This window comes from Furipterus horrens, unplaced genomic scaffold (assembly GCF_987537825.1).
Source record: "Furipterus horrens unplaced genomic scaffold, mFurHor1.1.pri manual_scaffold_4, whole genome shotgun sequence".
Lineage (NCBI taxonomy): Eukaryota > Metazoa > Chordata > Mammalia > Chiroptera > Furipteridae > Furipterus > Furipterus horrens.
In genome coordinates, this window is record NW_028327174.1 from 42,990,148 (window position 1) to 43,011,164 (window position 21,017).

The following is a 21,017-nucleotide window of genomic DNA, read 5'->3' on the forward strand; positions in this document are numbered from 1 at the left end:
TCTATATGTATGTTCCTAGTACAACTCACTTTTAACTTTTCTTTCTGATCTCATCTCCCTATATGTATTTACATATCTATACATCTATACCCTTAACAATTACTTATTAGTTTCCCTTTCTGATCTATATAGGGCAAAGTATGTGGTCTTTGTGGAAATAGCAATGGCGATCTCAAGGATGATTTCACAACACGATATTCATCGGTAGCTACTGGAGCACTGGAGTTTGGAAATAGTTGGAAAACTACCCAAGAATGTTCAGACACAGTAGCTCAAACCTTCCCATGTGACTCAAACCCATACTGCAAAGCCTGGGCCGTGCGGAAATGTGAGATCATCCGGGACAGCACCTTCAGAGACTGCCACAACAAGGTAGCGCAGCTCTGAGAGCGATGAGAGCGATGACCCGCACACAGTCTATTCCCAGAGACTCAATACTCTGTCCTCTGCCTAGGTGGATCCCAGTGCTTACTATGATGCGTGTATCGAAGAAGCCTGCGCATGCGACATGGAGGGGAAGTACCTTGGATTCTGCACAGCGGTGGCTATGTATGCGGAGGCATGCAGTGCTGTTGGGGTTTGTGTCGCCTGGAGAAAACCTGATCTTTGTCGTAAGTGAGGTCCACAAATTGTTTTTTGACAACGTAATTAGATAGAACTGTTTTTTATATAATCAGTCTTCTCATATTTTCCATTTATCTTCTTGTACTTAGGAAGGTTTAAAAACTCAAATAAGTTATGATGGAAAATATTAATTAAAAAAAAACATAGCACCTGGCATACCACATTAAATTCAGTTTTAGTTGCAAAGGTTTTTGTGTGTACAGGAGAAAAATTGAATACTGATGGAAAATATCTTACTGAAACTTAGATAAGCAATAGAATGTTTACCTAACTTGTTATAGGACATAACTCATATATCACTTTTGGTTGAAGTACTCACTCATTATCTTGAAAAGTTTTATGAAGTGCTAGCCAAGATGAACAGTAAAATAAATATAAACTGAATCTTGATATACATGGAAAATGGTAACTTTAATAGAAATCTGTCAACTCTTCTTTTTAAAGGAAGGTATTACAAGAAGGCATGATAAATGAGCAATGTTAAAATTGAATCCTCATTTTACTCAGTTTATTATGCTCAGCATTATAATATATTAAAATCTTTAGTTACCTCAGTTTGGCCTACTATTTACATATTTTAAAAAGACATTTTATCAGAGATATATTTTTCTAATTTGTTTAAACATTAAAACCATAAATCTAGACTATGATCTAAACTATCTAAAAATCAAGCCAACATGAGTCTGAGACTTCAAAGAAAGTTCTATTTTGATTCTATATGCTTTACTCTTCCTTTTTTGTGAGGTAATTTTGGCTTATGTAGCAATTTGAATAAACCCAAATGAAGTCAGTAAGACAATAATATGCTTTGGTTTTGCTTATTGTTAATATTATTCAAAATCCCTTTTAAAAATTCTTTGGGAAATGAAAGGTGAAAATTGTTACATACTGAAAGGAAGTAATTTGATATAATTCAATTACAGCTGTCTACTGTGATTATTATAATGCACCTGGAGAGTGCAGCTGGCATTATGAACCCTGTGGGACAGTGACTGCAAAAACATGCAAAGATCGAGTTATTGGCCAGAAATTTTCTGCACTTTTAGAAGGTAAGGGAAATTTTAATAATGTTCATGAAATATGGCGAATTATGTTGATATTTTAAAACTGGAAATTGTTATTAGTTCCTGACAACTCAGTGTCTTACATTTTGTAATTTAACAATAGTTATCCTTATAATGACATTAATATTCCCACATTGGAAACATTTTCTCTAGACATAAGTTATCTGATTAATGATAGAAAGAGAGAGAGAGAGAGAGAGAGAGAGAGAGAGAGAGAGAGAGAGAGAGAGAAGAAGAAGAAGAAGAAGAAGAAGAAGAAGAAGAAGAAGAAGAAGAAGAAGACGACAACACAGTGCTACAATCCCATTCCCCATTGTCATTCTTAAGAATGTGATGTCATTTTGCTATTACCTATTTTAGTTCATGAGATCATTTAGGTAACTTTACACATATATAATGCAGTATAATTAGTTTCAATAAATTGAAACAAACTAACTGAGGGTCATTTTTATACACAGGTTGTTATGCCAAGTGCCCAGACAGTGCCCCTTATCTGGATGAGAACACCATGAAATGCGTCAGTTTATCTGAGTGCAGCTGCTTCTATAATGATGTCATACCAGCTGGTGGAGTGATCCAAGATAACTGTGGAAGAACATGGTACGTTCTCTACTGATTTTCTAATAAACAATTCTGTTTCTTGCATTGCTGTTTAGAAGAAATAATAGAAAATATACATAAATAATTTTTAACTTATTTCTAAATGACAAGGTCAGCTTTAGGTTTGTTATTTTTCAGATAAGTTAGTTATTTTGTTTTTTCATAAACCCACATATCACCACATGTTTTGTTAAATATTACACTGAATAATGCAGAGGACAAGACAAAATGTCACTATGTAGTTTTAGGTAAAAGGGAAGTTTTAATTCTATAAATGTAAGAGCATGTTTATAGCCTTTCAGACAGTGACATGGAAGCAAAGAGGTGACGTCCATACTAGAGCAGTATGGTCATCATATCACATTGTATTTGAAACTGAGGGTGTGAGAACTAACTTTAAAGCCTGACTGAAAATCATTCCTTTAGGTCCCAAGGACTCCTCAGAGAAATGATTAGAAATAACAGTATGCATAAAACAAAGCAAAACAAAACATGCAATTTGAATGAATAGTGTGCTCTTGGGGAAACAATTATTGACTGTTCTCTTATTTGATCTGGTCTGGTTTTCACTGTTAGACAATTTGTTGTTATAAATTTAGAAGATGTGTGTCACTAGGAGTTAAAATTTCACTTCATTTTTTAAAAAATTAATTTTCAGCTATTGCATCGCAGGAGAGTTGGTGTGCAGTGGTGAGTCATTGCATTTTATTCTAATTGATTTAAGAAAGATGAGGTAAAGGATCTGGGATCTTTCCAGAGAAGTAAGTACTTAATGCTGTAGATTGCCCCTCAGTGAATTGAGACCATCCCATTCTAGTGTATTTGTTGCTAATTGAGTCACTTCAAATCCAATGCTGGAAAGTCATTGCAAAGACTGGCATGTGGGCAGTTTTTCTGCTGCATGTGTGCCCCTGCCTACTTGTAGGTTTTGGGAATTAAGGGAGTGAGATATCAGCCAAAATAGTTTGATAAAAAGGTGAAGTGGAAGGTGAGGGTTAATATAGATAGAATTAAATAATGGAAGAGTTGGTCATGAACAACATCTTAAAAATAAATTAAACTTCAAAAGATTATATGAACTACTCCTTTTTTGTATCACTAAAATAAAAAAGAGACAGATAATTCATAGGCAACTTGAGGTTTAATTCTTTTCATGATTTTTCATTAATAATAATAATTTATGATTATTTCAGGAATTGCTTCTACGAATTCAACATTTACAGGTAAACTCATCAATATGTTTTAAATATTTCTGATTTCTATTTTGGGTTGTTTTTTATAGTATCACACAAGTCTGTGCTAGTAAAAGATATACTGGTAAATCTACTTATACAAAAATTTCAGATTAAAATGAACAGTTACTAGAAAATATGTCAAGATATTTCATTATACTCATGTGATAAAGTTAGGAATATGATTAGGACATAAAATAAGTATTGTATGCTTATCAGCTAAATATCATTAACCAAAGCTTGACATTTTAGGTAATAATTGGAATGAATGGAATGAAAAACAAGTAAATCGGTCTAAGAAGTAAATATTTTAAAATCATGATTACACCTGGAAGGATATATTTTCAGTAAGCTATAAGTGCATTTTAGTTGTGTCCATTCAAGACAGTGCTGGGAAAGATGCAGTTTCACTGTAGTTTGGGGACTTTTAATTTACTGGCAATGTAAGTACACTCAGAGTTGCTGAAGAACACATATTCCTGTCTTGTGTGATTTAAGGAGGGGTTTTATCTTTTGTTGATTAATATTTGGAGATAGTACAGTAAATTAGAAACATTTTTATAATATATTTGAAGTTATGTAATAATTTATAAAATGCTATTTAAGTTTTAGTTATTATTAGTTACATTCTTAAAGTTAAAATATTACATATCAAGGTTCTGAACCTTATTTCTTGGCCCATATATAGACCTTATTAAGTTCTTGTGAGATTTTGGTTAAATGGTACTAACTGAAAATAACTAGTTATTTATGGTAGACATGGAATAATTGTATAGTGCTCTTTTGATTTAAATGAAAGATTGTTTTTTCACTTAACCTCTAAACATAATTTCAGAAAATTTTTATTTGGTTTATGGCAACTGATTTCTTCAACTAAGTTTTCCAGCAAAAATTATCAATGTAATTAATTTTCATAAATTTTGTCTTCTCTAAACAGTTTCTACTACAGCAGCTACCTCCATATTAAGCACCAAAGCAGGTAAAAATAAATGCTTATTTGTGTTTTGGCTTCTAAATTAGCAGCAAACTGAATTTGCCATTCAGGCATTTTTGCCCTATTTGCAAATATATAATCTTCTATTGATTTATTCCAGTGGTTCTCAACCTTCCTAATGCCGCGACCCTTTAATACAGTTCTTCATGTTGTGGTGACCCCCAACCATAAAATTATTTTCGTTGCTACTTCATAACTGCAATTTTGCTACTGTTGTGAATCGTAATGTAAATATCTGATATGCAGGATGTATTTTTATTGTTACAAGTTGAACATAATTAAAGCATAGTGATTAATCACAAAAACAATATGTAATTATATATGTGTTTTCCGATGGTGTTAGGTGACCCCTGTGAAAGGGTCATTCGACCCCCAAAGGGGTCGCGACCCACAGGTTGAGAACCGCTGATTTATTCCTTAAATGTCAAATATCAGACCTACATCTAAATTGCAATATGAGTGAATATCTTCTCTATTTGGAGGTTATGTGTCCAAAAAGAACATTCCACACACTACTAATTTGGAGGAAGAGGCTACTGAAGAAAATTATCTGTTAAATTCTTTGAAAATAATTTATAATTTAATTCTTACTAACATCAAAGAATTTTAACTTTAATTGAATGGTTAGTAATCAAGGTAGTGGCCAGTAGGATACAAAAGTATATTAAAATGTGTGAATATCTGATAAATGAGTTTAACTGTTACATTTAATAATTTATTTGCATTCTAGAGATCTGTAAACATGTCCTTCAACACTATTTTAACATACATATCCAAATATTTGTCTCCTCCTTTGTATAGAAATCCCACTGGTAACCAGTAGCTCAGGCACAGGTAAGCCATTATATGCAGCCACAACTTAATTAAGAGGGCATTAAAAAATAATTCAAAACTTTTATTTGCTGCAGCTTACCTTTACAATGGCATATTTAGGGGAAATGCTTTTTGTTTTGTTTTGTTTTTAAGAATGCCTTGGAGGAAGACTTTAGAAAAAATGTTATACAGAATAATGTTTTATTGGCCTTTTACTTCTGTTACATGAATTTTAAAACTTTAATCTCATATTTTAACATCTATTTGCTGATATAATCAAATTTCTCTGAAACATTCATTTGATCCATTTTATATATGACCATAGATATTCTCAGAAACATAATTTTTCATTGACACAAAACTTATGTTTTTCTTTTCTTTTCTTTTTTTTTAATTCAGCGACTTTCACTCCAGGGATTTCAACATCAAGTAGTGAAACAACAGGTAGGTGAATTAAAAGGCCTATAAAATGACAAAAGTTTTTACATGTATTAAAATTGTTTTACTTCAGCTTATTAGAATTAACATATCCAATTTCCTATACTTAGGACCTTATCTTCCCCAATTGAACACTGTTTTTCTCTCTCCCATTCTTTCTTTCTTTCTGTTGGTCTTTATATATATACTTAAATCCATGATGTTTTTATGGAGGTACAATTGACCCATACATTATATTAGTTTCAAGTATACAACATAATGATTCAATATTTGTATATATGGAGAAATGATCACCATGGTAAGTCTAGTTAACATCCTTTATGTCACAGAACATGGATTGCATTTTTGTATTCCCAATTGCACCTAGTCCCAATCTACATAAAAGTTAGGTTTCAATAATTTTTCCAGGATAAAAAAGATTAGAAGAAAAAGAAATGTGCTGGTTTTGTGTAGAGAGAAATTAGGGTTGTTTGACACTTGGAGGGGGCAGCTTTTTGCTATTATCTTTTTCCCTGAGTAAAGTACTTTGGGTCACATACTGGACCAAATATTTCACTGAATTAAATACTTTTCACTGGCCACTAGTTTGCTTGTTTTACCAAAACTTGGAAGGATTAAGCAAATTATTTGAAATCCCTTTCCATAAATTTAACAGTATGGAGATTCTTTAGAAAACTAAAAATAGATCTACTATATAACCCCCAAAATTCTATTACTGGCTATTTATCTCAAGAAAACAAACACACTAAATCAAACAGGTACATGTGCCCTTATGTTCATTGCAGCACTATTTACAATTACAAGATATGGAAGCAATCTAGCTGTCCATTGATAGATGAATGCATAAAAAAAAGATGTGATCTACATATATAATGGAATATTTCACACAATAAAAAAGAATGAAATCTTGCCATTTGTGATAACATGAATGGACCTAGATGGTATCATGCTAAGTGAAACAACTCAGACGGAAAAAAACAAATATCATATGGTTTCACTTATATGTGGAACCTTGAAATAACAAAACAAATGAACAAACAAAATAAAATAAAAACAAACTCAGAAACAGAGATCAAAGGGATAGCTATAAGAATGAAGGGGATGAGGGGTTGGCTGAAGAAAGTGAAGGGCAATATAGTCAATAACATTTTGTAATAAGCTTGCATGGTACCAAATGATTATCAGAATTAGTGAGGTGATCACATTGTAAGGTATAAAAATGTTGAGTCTTTGTATTGTACACCTGAAACCAATATAAGTAAATAAAATATTGTATACTAATTATATTAAAAAAAATTTAAAGATACTAATGAAACCTGTCTCCCAGAATAAACAAACAAACAAACAAATAAATAACCAACCTTTCTCAGATGGCTCAAAAGCATTACTGCCAGATAGAAGGAGAAATAACTAAATTCTCAAAAGAGGACCAATGATTTATATGACTTTACACCAGAGCACCTTGGATAGGAGTTGAGGTATAATTTCATTGTTGCACATGTCATTGAGGTAAATAGAAGAGCAGTAAAGTGCACTTTTGACAAATTTAGAAGAATATTACAGAAAAGTTTAAAAGCATAATGGAATCAATATACAAAGTTTAAGCTTTTTTTTTCATGTTTTATATATTCATTTTCTTTGCTATACAGTAAATGCTTCAAGGAGTTAAAATACCATGAGAGATGTCTAGCCAGCTATTCCAACTGAGTATGTTATTCTTTTAGAAAAAAATAGGCAATTATGTTTTTTTCCTTATTTACATCTACAGATCTTGACACAGTGCTAACATTTGCTTAACACAGTTTTAAGTATGTGACACATATTATCACATTTGATACAGAAAACTCTATGACGTGAGTCCCATTAGTTTCCCCAATTTACAGATGAGGACATGGAAGCACAAAGAGGTTATCTGTTCAAGTTACTACTAATAAGTAGCAGAGAGAGGATTAAAATTTAGGACATCTTCTCTAGATTCCATTCCTAAGGCTTCTGTCTTTTGATGTTTAAGAAAGAGAATAAAGTTGGATTTAATTTAAATCCATAATTGAGGTAACATATAATTACAGATTCCAATTTCAAAGTGGAACTTCTCTTATAATTTATAATTTATTTAGTAATTTTGTATAAAAACTAATTAAAAGTCATGGACTATATGGGATACTGATTCATGGAATTCAAATTAGATTTCTGTTACATAACAATTTCATATTTTAAAATGCATTTTTATTTTCCAAAAAATTTAAATCTCAGAATACTGAAAGTTATATAGAAATTTTAAGTTTTATTTTTTTGTGTGTAATATGCTTATTCTAAAATGGCACCAATCATAGAAAGAAAATAATTGCATCAGGCTATTACAGAGAGCCAGCTGAGTGTAGAGGGAAGTTAAAGCAGATAGTTAAGAATCTGAATCACTTTACTTCTATTTACTAGCTGTATGACCCTAGTTTAGGTCTCTTAAACACTGAACATTAGTTTTCTCATATAAGTGGGAAAAATTTAATATCTATCTTATAGGACATTAGAGAAAAGTAACTGTTATTGTGCAGCTTAGTATAATACACAGTAATGCTCAGTAAAGTCAACTTTATTACCAGTAACATTTCATAAAGAACAATTCATTATATACATGAACTTAGACCTTAGCAGAGATATTTAATATTTTTTTATGGAATTAGAAGCATGCTGCTTCCTGAATTAATAAGTTTATGGATTTTGATTCTTTTTTCCCCAGAAATAAGTTATTTTACAAAACAGTAAACTCTGCAGTACTGAATTTATTGTTTCTTAGAGAAAATGTTATGGATATTTCTTAAGCTTATCTTTCAGACATTTATATTAAGTAAAAAGGAATCCATTGAAGGAAAATGGCCAACTAGTTTTTTCTATAAAATTAAAATGGTTCTCAGAAGTAATTAGGAAAAACGTAGTAGTATCTTGAAAATTAATTGCAAGATTTATTTTCATTAATAAGTTTATCATGAGGTGGAAAATAAATAAGGTTAAAATAATAAAATATATTATTTTATATTTATTAAGTTTATCATGAGATTAAAAAATAAATGGATACAGTCATTTTGAAAATTTTTAGGGTGGGTTACTATCTTATAATGCACAGAGGTATCAATATTTGGTAAAGGCTGCTCTTCCATTTACTGTTTGTGTCTTGATACACAGTAATTCACAATGTCAAGTACATTATCATGTATGTTCATTTTCTAATAATGAAAAAAATCAATTAAAATTGTAATGGTTATGGATGTCAAAACTGAGAAGAGTAATATTTTATCTACCAGTTTCAGTAGTTAACCATGAAGAAGGGTGGATGGATTCTCATATATTCCTATAAGTAAAGGCTTATCCCTACTTTCTTGTGGTGTCAACGATTTCAGACTTATGTCTTCCAAAGTTCACCTCATGGAAAAAGGAGCTATGTTAGAGTAGCTCAACTGGTGTGTACTTCAATCTGTGACTAGTTTAGTTGACTCTTATGAACCTAATAAAAGATGAGTCCTTGAAATCTACTTTGGAGTATGTTGCCATGTTAACCACACCAATTACAAGGAAAGGTCTATAAATGTTTTCTCATTCATATGCTAAAAATATTTGTGACCTGTTCTCTACCATTTATGATGTACTGCTGTGTTCCCCTTAATTCCATGTTATTCAGAGCATATTCAGGTGTGGAAATTCTGGAGAAGATTTTATTTTAGTCCATGCAATGATACTTCTTGTAATTAAATGTAATGTTATTGACTTGAAAGATCTCAAATTAGGATCATTGAAATTCCTTGGAGGTTAAATTTGTACTGGGAAATGGAATCTGCACTAAAATATTTTGAAGTCTTGAAAGCCTTTGTGGACCACAAAAGAGTAGTCTTTCTATGCTATCCTTACATCTAGATTAGCAAGATATTTTAATTCAAATGTTCAATTTTGTGTTCATTAGTAAGAACACAAGATCTGAATTGGTCTGTTAATGGAGTCTTCTTGATACTGATCTAAAAATTTTCTGTAATTAAAGTTTGGCACTAATTTTGAGAATTCTCACATAAACCTTCTTTCGAACTAATTAACATGTGAAGTAATAAGAGGAGACATGATATTTTATTATGTATTTAATATATCCTATAATTCTAGTCTAATTTATAATATTATTATTAATATTATAAATAGGCAATAAAAAACAAAAACTGTAAGAGCTAGAACATTATACATAGAGGCATCACTACATAAAAACCTTTATGGATCACAGTCCTAGGTACTAGGTGACTTAGATTTTAGTCCTAGCTTTGTCACTGAGTGGCAGTGATCTTGAACAAATTAGTTCCCTATTCTGAGTCCATTTCTTTATATGTAGAATAATTAAAATACTTTTATTTAATTCATTCAAGCATTCATTCACTCATTTTATTGACAAATACTTATCATCTATTACATGCTAGTCACTCTGATATTAGTAGAGGTATAAAAGTGAGTTAAAATAAACATGCTTCCTGCATTTATACAACCTATAGCTAGTCAGGAAGATGGCTATCAACCAAGTAATCACACACACACACACACACACACACACACACAAATGGCATCAAGAGCTATGAAGTGCTTAAAATGGGAGTGAGAAGGGTAGAGTAGGGGTTTGATTAAGTCAAGATGGTCAGAAAGCCTAAAATAAAGATGACTGAGTTGAGAACTGACAGTGAATATTTATGTAGACACAAAGGAGAGAAACTGTGTTCCAAGTATAGGGAGGTACAAATGGCAGGAATGAAGGATTGGAAGAAGGTCAGTGTGGCTGCATAAAGAGTGAGGATCAAATAAGTGGATTGTGTGAGCTTTTCTTTTCTTTTTTTAATTAAAAACTTCTATTGAATAGTAAAGGGGCATTACCACCTAAACAATAGATTTCTAGAGATATTCAATAAAAATGAAGACTTATTTATAAAAACCATAAATTAATAAAGGCTTATTTTTAAGTCCATTGACCTCCTTCAAAAGACATTTTATAAGTTCCTGTAATATTCCTGTCACAGGGCTGGTATTGGGGATGCAAACATACAAATACAGCCTCTTCCCTCAGGAGTTTATTGGTAACTTCACATTTATCTCCACAAGCCTGCTTTTTCAAATCATAAAAATCCTAAGAAGTATTTTTTCCCTCCCCTCACTCTAAAACCATGTAGACTAAATGCTGCTTTGTAGAAAAATATTGGCACAGATAACCCGAAATGGAGTGAAGTCAAAGAAACAAACTGCAAAATTAGCCTCTGCTTAACAAGGAATTAACTTTGTCATTGTTATTACACAGGAGTGGAGAAAGGAGGTTAATAATAATAATACTAATAATAAGTAATACAATAATAAATAAATAATAATATAAGAATACACTCTGTCTTTCAAATATGACTACGAACATAGTTTTGCCCACTCCTGTATATTTATTTCATTCACTCTGTATTCAGGAGAATGCCTCATACATGTTGTGCATCTTTTGCACACACATACACTGGAAAGCATGTTGTAATGCCAGTATATAAAAATAAAATAAAAATGTATTACTCTCAACACTAAATATAAAACAAACTACTATCTATTCAAAACTAACAAAGGAACACTCTATATTTTCTTTTGAGGTCAGAAAAATTTATATCATTTCTCTTTTTCTTATCAGAAACAACTCTGAGTCTACCCATTGAAACTTTGACTACAGGTTAGTATATTAATTCCTGGTTTTTGTTAAAAAATAGCTAACAGTATAAATTATTAGTAACTTTGGGTTTCTAAGAAAAAAATCATATGATAATTTGTCTTTTGAAAAAGTATTTCAAACAAGTAGTTTACTGAGCTTTTTCCACTGGTTTTTAAATTTTTTAAAACTGAATTTAACTTGTTTTTGACCAATTTATATTTATTGGCTATAATATAATTTCCAGTTTAATTTTTTTTCCATATTATTAACTTTTAGTATAGCATCTATAGCAGTACTAAATTTTAAAAGGACTGTAAGATGAGAGAAAATGTCTATCTAATGATATATTGTGTTCTCGTAGGTGTTTTAAGTATAAAAATAGCTATTAGCTACTTCATGATAGTATTTCATCCTTATTACAATCAACCCTGAGTGACAGTATGATTAGGTTTAATTTCCTTGAGAGCAATATTGTTGAAACAGAAGTACGAAGACTTAGTGTGACCTCATTATTGACATGGAGAACATGACTTTAAAAAAATATAGCAAGGAGTAAACAAAAGTTAGAGAAAAGTGTAATCAAACTAGCTGGAAGAGAGTTCATGCCTACCTGTGTGCAGCAAGTCCTTGAGAACTGACACTGGGTTTTGCTGAAGATAAGCTATGATATTGAAATGGCATCACCCAGGAGAAGGGGAAACTAATGCTTAAAATCCCAACTGACCTACCTATAGCTTACAGACAGGAGGTTTTATAGAGAAAAAGTCATGAGTAATCATGAGTAAGGGGTTTGGGGTCCTCTAGTCTTGTTTCAGTGAGACTGTGGTGGGGTGGTCATTCAAATTTGTGCGCTGAAAAAAGTCTTAACAATGAGTGTCAATAGGTTACCTTGGTGTACAAGGGTGAAAGCTATAAATCATGTGTCTCTTACTCATTGTATGCTGTTATTATATCTGCTGTTTTGATTATGTGTTTTAGCAACAGCCTAACATGTTCTTGGCTAAGCAAATTCTATAATAGTTAACTGGGTGTTACATGACTTCCTTCTTGTGGCTGTAAAAAGAGCTTACAAACCTATTATGTATTAAATATATTTTTGAGGGTATTAACTCTATTGCTTCAAAAATAATATTAGAAAACTATCATAGGGAACTCTGGGCAGAAAGTCACTGGGTCCTTGAATCTATTTAATATAGTAAGAATTGAGTGACTGGTTATGTTGCCCATGGAAACAAAGCTCAAGATTACTTGAGTTCATTTACTGTTTTTCTCAGGTGTTACGAGAACTCTGTTTCCTGTCAACTTCACAGCTGGAGGTGCAGGGACAACAGAAGTAGTGGGTCCCCTCTTCACCAGTCCTTGGCATGTATCAGGTACATTAAGTTGAGAACAGAGTAGTACACAGCCAAGTCTAAGCATCTGGTTTCAGGCAATGCTACTCAGTACAATATTTTACAAAATAAAGGTAACTGACAGGTGTAGTATCAGATGTTCTTTATATGTAATTTAAGTGTAGAGTCTTTAGTTTTTTCACAGTTTAATTACATAAAGTGTATCACATTGTTAGAATTATACAGACCTATTACCTGGAGTGCTGATAGTGCCCATGCATTTTTTTTAGCATGTGTTCGTTCTTTCTTTACCTTCTTCAGGGACTACTGGAGCATCAGCAGGTGCAACCACAGGAGCTAAAAACAAAATTACAGGGGACACAGGCTTTAGAGAAGGTGAGATGAAGAAATGAGTCAAATGCTATTTCTTCCACAGCTTGTCTTCCCAAGCAGTCCTCTGTTCAAGTTAGAAACAACTCTTCGCTGAGTGCAGCATTTGATAACAGGGGTCCAGTGTCAACATTAAGTAACCTGGATAATTTAGAAAACATTAAATACTTCATCTTCACATAGTAATAAAATATTAGTGACATATTTATATGGTACAACTAATTTTTCTGAATTATGCTCAAACATATAACATAATTTAATCCACATTGAAACCATGCAGTGAGGTCAATTTATTGCCATTAAAAAATAAATAAATAAAAGGTTCCAAGGCTGACAGAATGAGGATTAGAACCCAGACCACTTAGTCTTCTCTGATGTCATTCCACCATCTCCTGATCTAGGCGTAAGAACATCATGGAAAATAAATAATCAATCCAAGAAACCATATGAGGATATGCTTGCCCTTGTGCATCACTGACTAAATTTCAACTATTGTTGAATAAAACATTGATATTCTTAAGCAGAGATAAATTTGATTAAAACAAACATGGTGTAGTTCACCCCTGTCCCTTACGAAGTCAGTTAATGTGAGTACCTCTTGCATTATCCCCTCCTTATCTTATTTGCTTCTGCTTTAGCTCACATGTTAAACAGTTTCCACGTGGTCTCTGCCATGGTCCACCTAACTCACCTCACATTCACACATGGTGGTCAAAGTGTGCTTCCCAGAGGAACAGCATCTACATCTCCTCAGAACTTGTTAGAAATGTAAATTCTTAGGTCCACCTCCCTAGAATCAGCAGCTCTTAAGAGTGTAACCCAGCAAGGGTATTCCTTAACAAGCCCTTTTGGCAACTGGCACTTATTACAGTTGAGAACATTTCCATTTTTTCTCTATTTCCCTCCCAGTTCACACTTTAGTCAATACCACTAACCAGAATGAAAAGGACTTCTGAACACTCAGCTGTCATCATGTCACTCCACTAAAAATCCTGCAATTGTCCTGATTGCTTTTAGGATAAATAAAAATTATTTACATCCCACTAAAAGCTGTGTCATCGGATTATGCATGGGACTTCTCTTTATGCCTTTATTACCTAATTCATGGTCTGATTTTATTAACTATTTTATGGTCTGATTTTGTATTTTTCTTTAGCAAATTTCTTGACTAAATATTTGTATCATACACCTTTTAGAATAAAATATAGTTTACGTAAAAATGTGTTAAAAGAGAGAATCAAGAGCAGCACAAATTAAGAGACTGGTTTCAATTAGAGCAGTGAATGGACTGAAACTTTAGGGTGATGACTGTTGAGTCTATATTCCCTAAAATTTGAATCAGAATTACTTGGTTAATAATGACAAATCAATCAGTTTTTGTTGTTGTTGCTGCTATTGTTGTTGTTAACAGGCAGTAAGTAGTTTTAAACAGGCTGCTGAAAGTTTGGTTCACAAATGAGTGCCATCCAGAACTGCTTGTACTGGCCCATGATGTGATAAGAACTGAAACAGAAAACAGGCATTTAAAAACAGACAATTTACCCTGTTGATTTTATACCTCTTTTTAAAAAAGCACATGTTTTAGATGATTTAATTTTAAATAATTTTATTTTTCTACTTTATGCATTTTCCCGGAACATCAATAAAGGCAGACTGAAATGTTACGATATTGCTCTTTAAGCACAGATTGTTTGAGAAGCAAAGTTTAGAATATAAACTCTGGGGCCACACTACCTGGATTTGGCTCTGGATCTACCACCAATCCACTGAGTGACCTGGAGAAAGTCACTCACCATGTCTGTTAAACTGGAATAATAATCTTCCCTGTCTCAGAGTACTTTTATAAGATTAAAAGAGTGGGTTTATTTCTAGTGTATTTCTAAAACTGTTATATATGTTTTTCAGCTGGAACAGGGGCCCCTACTGCACCAACAACAAAACATGCGGAACACAGCACACCCAGAGAACCAAGCCCAGGAGCCACAAGCCCAGGGCAATCAGGCAAGTCAGCATGTACACCTTAGCACCTATTTAATGGTACTGAACATACTACAGGCTTAAGTAAAGATTTAGCTGTGTGTCATGTTAGACCTTCTAGTGGCAGAAATCATAGGCACCATTTTAAGATTTCTGTTGTATTAGAAACTTTGAGTCTGTCATGTTAGAAGAGTGACAGGTAGAATCCTACAGTTCTAGAAGTAATGCCTCTCCTTTGCTGTTATTCAGGGACCTCAGAAGTAGCAGATGACTTCACGACAGCACCTGGGAATGAAAGCACCAGTGGAGACTCAACTGCCTCAGGCACAGCCTCGGGAGGCAGAACAGGTATGGAAATGAGGGGTCCGAAGCATATTTTTACTGACCTTAGGGAACCACCAGCAGCTTCACAAGTTATTAGTAAATGCACATAGTCATGATTCATCATAAAATCGTTGACTGTTGATCCCTGGCTGCTGTGGCTCAGTGGATTGAGCGTTGGCCTGTGAACCAAGTGTCGCTGGTTCAATTCCCAGTCAGGGCACATGACTAGGTTGCATGTCAGGTACCCAGTTGGGGGCGTGAGTGAGAGGCAACCGCACAGTGATGTTTTTCGCCCTCTCTTTCTCCTTTCCCCTCTCTCTAAAAATAAACAAGCAAACAAACAAATAAATAAATTATTTAAAAAAATCTTTGGCTGTTATGCAGTATTTAAACACTGTTGGAGTGTGAGAGTAACCCATGATGTCACAGATAATTACAGTGATCTGACAGATCAGATATTCTCTATTACTAAACAAGAGTAATGCAGCATTTTAAGATTGATATTCTTATATGTCCAATTTAGAAATCATTGGAATATTATTGATACAACCATAGCAGAGTTAAGTAAAAAGCATAGAGACCATCTATTTCATCATATGTTTGGTCCTGAAATGATGACTGAATTAGGAACTTCTTTTGAGTTACAGACTTTGTTCCTACACTTAGTGACATCTTTTATCTAGGGTCTGCATTGCTCTACACAAAATCACCATGACAACAAGCAAAGATACATATAGATTAAAAGTACTAAATATTTACAAGATCTGTCAGCTATTTTTGCATTTCATTGATTGACAATATAAGTTTTCAAAATTAGAGACTTTTGAGAAGTATTTTGCAAGAAGATAAAAGCAAATCGGTGTAACTAAAGATCGTTATATAATTTCTTTTTCTTTTGAAAGGGACTACAGGATCCTCAGCTGATGAACCGACTACAGCACCAAGTGGTGAAGTGACACCATCTGAAGAAGGCAAGTTCGGTGAGTAGAGGATGTCATTCTGAGGCCATGGCTTTTGCCAAAAAGGACTACCTTAGATCAGAACCTTGCTGATTTCACTCACATTAATCAAAAACATCCAACAAAGATGTAAAATGGTATAAAATAATTAACATTTTCAAGATGATTTTTACTTTCCTGGTTTCTCCAACCTGCCCTTCAAAATAGTTCAGTACTGGGTTGTCACAATACTGTACATGCTCCCCTCATGCTGTGTTTCTCAGTGTAGCAGCAGAGACCTGGAATGACTGTTGAAACTGGCAGTAGCAGCCCATCTAAACCACTGGTTCGCACCCAGCAGGGAACTCAGCAGACATGCTGCAGGCCCACCTGAACACATCGGTGGTGTTCCATCATGAGTTTAGCTGAGACCCCAAGTTCTTAGGAGGCATTGAAGTGAATTTAGTAATGGGTATGGCTTTAATGGCTATAATTTTAGGACAATAAATATAGGTAGTGGGAGCATGCTCAACACAACCATCTATGCAGACTGGAATTGCCAGATGAAATACAGAAGTCCATTTAACTTTTAAATTTCACATAAATATAAAGTAATTTTTTTTAGTATACATATATTCCATGCAATAATTGGGACATGGTTGTCTGTTGCCTATCTGGAATTCAGATTTCACTGGAGGTTGTGTATTTTTATTAGCTAACTCAGGCAATCCCAGTGTGGTCTGACACCACTGTTGTTTTTGATTAGGAACAACTGGAGGGGGAAATGCAGCCATCACTGGAACTGCTGGTGCAAAGACTTCTGGAGCATCAGAGACTAAGATAACATAGTCAGAATAAAGCTAGACAACAGGAATGTGTTTTTTTTTAAACTCAGAAATTTTCCAGAGACAAAATTTTCTTGGGAACTTAATTATTATTGTTTTTGTAATGTTTAAACAGAAGAAGATCAGAAATAAATTAAAAGATATTTCTGATGAGAAAAGAACACCCCAAAATAAGCAACCTGCCAAAATACTTCCCATATGTAAACACTGCTCCTAGAATCAATAGTATGCAGTTGAGTGAGTGAATCACTGAAACTCCGTATTCTTAGTTTTCTTATCTGCAAAAGTGGACAATGTTTGCTGTGAAGTAGGATTGTGATTAGGATCCAATGCAGTAATGAGTAAGTGTATGTCAAAGCACATTTTGAAATGTATGAAATAATTATTATTAATATGGAAAAATTGATATTTCTGTAATCTTTAGTTTGAAGTTAATCTAACTCAGAATTGGTTATTTCACATTCTAAGAAATTCTGTGAATGAGTTCTTTTAATTTTTTCCTTACAACAGGTACATCTGCGACATCAGATGGTGCAACTGGTGTAGGTGAAAGTACACCTGAGTCTCCCAGCAGTGGGATTACAAGTTCTTTAAATAAGCTTGGTGAGATAACTAAACACAAAAAAGTCACAAAATCTGAGTTGGTATAGAAACCTGTTTACAAGAGTTGCAGGTTTTCCCTGCTTGAAAATCAGGACACTGCAATATCCGAATCAAATAGGATGATTGCCATTAGATCCTTTGGCTGTTATTCAGTATATATACATTTTTGGGGTGTCAGAGTGACCTATGATATACTGATAATGAGTGATCTGACAGTTCAGATATTCCCCATTATTAAACAAGACTAATGCAGCATTTTAAAATTGATATTCTTATATGTCCCATTTAGAAATCACTTGAATATTATTTGATACAACCATGGTGGAGTTAGGCAAAAGCGATAGTGAGAATCTACCATTTCATCTTCTGTTTGGTTCTTAAAGGATGTTTTTGAGTTAGGGACTTCTTTTGAGTTACAAACTGCTCCTACATTTAGTGACATTTCTTTATCTAAGGTCTGCATTGCTCTAGACAAAATCACTGTAACAACAAGCAAAGATACATATAGATTAAAAGTGCTAAATAACTACAAAATATATCAGTTAATTTTACATTTCATTGATTGACAATATAATTTTTCAGTATTGGAAATATTTGAGTTCAATAAATTACTTTTTCTTGAGTAATAAGCTGCTGGTTTATCAGGCATCAACAGGGATTTCAAATTCCAAGCTACAAATTTGGTTTTGCAAAACTACTACCTTTAGTATTAGCAATTTTTGTGGTTCCTTAGTATTAGAAAATGTCATTGTTTAAAATAGTAACATATTTTCTATACATTCTTAATTGAACAAAAAAGTTATCTAGAATCTAGATGAACAGTTTTTCCCGTTTCTGAGAATAATTTAATAACATTGACTTCTGAATTGTCTAAAAATTTAGAAAATAATTTGCTCCCTAAAATCGCTACACATTGGTATATAAATGTTTTCTTTTCTAGAATTTTCAAATAGGTCATGACAATACCTAATCTGCTGAAAGCTCATCTGCAAGGGAAATATTTGAACCAGGCAATAGGCATTACCACCCCTAACTAAACAGTGTTTGAGCCTCATAATACTTATTTCAAAGGATGAAAGATGTAGACTAAAAATAAATAAATGAATGAATAAAGAAATAAACAGAATTAGTAAATATCTCTCATATAATAGGCAAATATATGTGCTTGAAAATGTAATTGATATTATTAAATAATACTTTTCATACCTTGGTCTTTACTGGATGTACCGAGCACAACTTAATTGATAATATAAAGGTAGCTATGAGGCAGTCATTAACCACCTTATAACAGCATTGTGAGTCATCGTAACCCATTTTAGTAAAAATAAAAATGATAATCAGAAAGAAGTACACTAAGTATAAAATTGAAAGATGTTTACACATATATCTACTTACTTCAATCAAATAACCATTCTGTGCAGTTGACAGTATCTGAAAAGTTAATGTGTTTACTCTAGTTACAAGGATGAGTATGTTGTGGGGCCAGAACAGGTCCCAGACTGTTGATTCTTATCCAGTCATTCTCCATTACTAAAATGCCACCAACGTGGTATATTTTTTAAAATTTATTTTTATTCTAATTTTTCCATTACCATTTATCTCCCTTATAACCTCCCTCTCCCTTGCAATCACCACACTGTTGACCATGTCCAATGTGGTTCATTTTTATCAAAGCTATAGCAATGTCTTGCCACATTGCCTCTTTTAGTTTATAATGGTGTTCCCAGTGCCCAGCTCAGTGCCTGACCTGGTAACAATCTGGTGGTTATTTGGTAAATAACTAAGTAGATGAATAGGAGTGCCTAGTTTGGTAAGGATCAAAAGGCTTTATTCTTATCAATGAGATAAAAAAATAACAGGCCATGTAAAATAGAACCTTTGGGAAGGATTGGCAATGTGGGAGGAAGTCAGCTATTTTCTGCTAATCTCATGTAGTGAAGCTTTGTTGGAAACATGCATGCATCCACATGCACAACACTGTAGATCCATGTCTCTAGAAATTCAAGGTTTCCATCCTTATCTCATCTCTGACTGGAATTCTTGACATTAGGATTTCAGATCTAGAGCATTCTGGGTTATGCTAGGCTGTTATGGAATGTAAATCCAAAGGAGGTAGAAGCATTTCATAAAATACTTAAGCATATAGAAGAAATTTTTAGTTATTGAATGTGGATTCCAGAGGATAGGGTAGAAAGAAGTGTAATAGAGAGTGTGCTGTGGAAGAAGTAGGAGCTTAGAATTAAAGAGACAAAGCCCAGTATGGGACTGGAACATGACAGATGACAGAGAAAATCAATATTTATGCTTTACTCAGTGTCAAAGGATGACAGTATATGAGGTAAGATGGGATTAATTGCCTTAAGAGTTACTAATTTAGTTACTTGAGTGAGAATATCAGGGTATTAGCTGGTAGACAGTAAACTAGTCTGTAGATAAATGCAAGAATATAACCTGGCTAAGGATATTTCCTTAACTTGAGTATATAGAGAAGCTTCTGGTAGTCAAAGACAAGGGAAGCCTAGTGGAGGATGTTTAGTTAGTCTTTGGAAGTAAGTTAGGTGTAGGAAACTTTTGAAGACATGTTAGATATAAATTTTCAAACATATATCTCCATTCTAGGCTTCTCTGGAACTCTAGATTCATACTCAATTGCTAACTTGACATTTACATTTGGATGTCTAATAGGTATCTCAGACTTAACATGACCTAAACAGAATTCTTGAATTATTTTCATGCCTACACCTGTTCTCCCAATCTTCTTCATAGCAATATATGGTACCATCACTGTCTCAGTTTACTCAGAAAAAAAAATTAGAGTTATCCTTGATGCCTCTCTTCCTTCTATTTTGCATGTTCCACATACAAACAAGGCTTATTGATGCTATTTCTAAAACATATCCTGAACCTGTCCACTATTCTCAATCTTCTTTGTCACTACTCTAGCTCAAGGCACTCATAAATTATCTGGGTTCCTGAAATTACTTCTTACCTGGTTTTCCACTTCTATTATGCACCCTTTAACACATATAATCTACTGAGTGAAAAGAGGGATTTTAAATATGTATAAATCTATCTTTCCCTTGCATAAAATTATATACCATTGCATTTAGAAAAATGTGCATTTTCCTCTCATTTCACAATAACTCACCCAA

At 33.2% G+C, this 21,017-nt stretch overlaps 1 protein-coding gene and 3 long non-coding RNA genes across 4 annotated transcripts in view; all 4 read left to right on the forward strand.

Moving 5' to 3' along the window:
• The window catches only part of MUC19 (mucin 19, oligomeric), a 28,389-nt gene extending 27,770 nt beyond the window's left edge, over positions 1-619 (forward strand). The window contains exons 26-27 of the mRNA XM_090275118.1: positions 133-372; positions 455-619. Of these exons, the coding sequence (XP_090131244.1) occupies positions 133-372; positions 455-619 (405 nt within the window). The remainder of the gene's footprint in view (positions 1-132; positions 373-454) is intronic.
• Positions 620-1,553: 934 nt separating this feature from the next.
• On the forward strand, positions 1,554-2,978 carry LOC150011600 (uncharacterized). The gene is made up of 3 exons (XR_016510667.1): positions 1,554-1,673; positions 2,147-2,288; positions 2,947-2,978. It is a non-coding gene; the product is annotated as an uncharacterized LOC150011600 (long non-coding RNA).
• A 504-nt stretch (positions 2,979-3,482) lies between these two features.
• Positions 3,483-13,294, forward strand: LOC150011601 (uncharacterized). Its single transcript, XR_016510665.1, has 7 exons — positions 3,483-3,511; positions 4,458-4,499; positions 5,316-5,348; positions 5,727-5,771; positions 11,440-11,478; positions 12,732-12,830; positions 13,110-13,294. It is a non-coding gene; the product is annotated as an uncharacterized LOC150011601 (long non-coding RNA).
• Positions 13,295-15,086: 1,792 nt separating this feature from the next.
• Positions 15,087-17,860, forward strand: LOC150011602 (uncharacterized). Its single transcript, XR_016510666.1, has 4 exons — positions 15,087-15,179; positions 15,405-15,503; positions 16,382-16,459; positions 17,773-17,860. It is a non-coding gene; the product is annotated as an uncharacterized LOC150011602 (long non-coding RNA).
• The last annotated feature ends 3,157 nt before the right edge of the window (positions 17,861-21,017 follow it).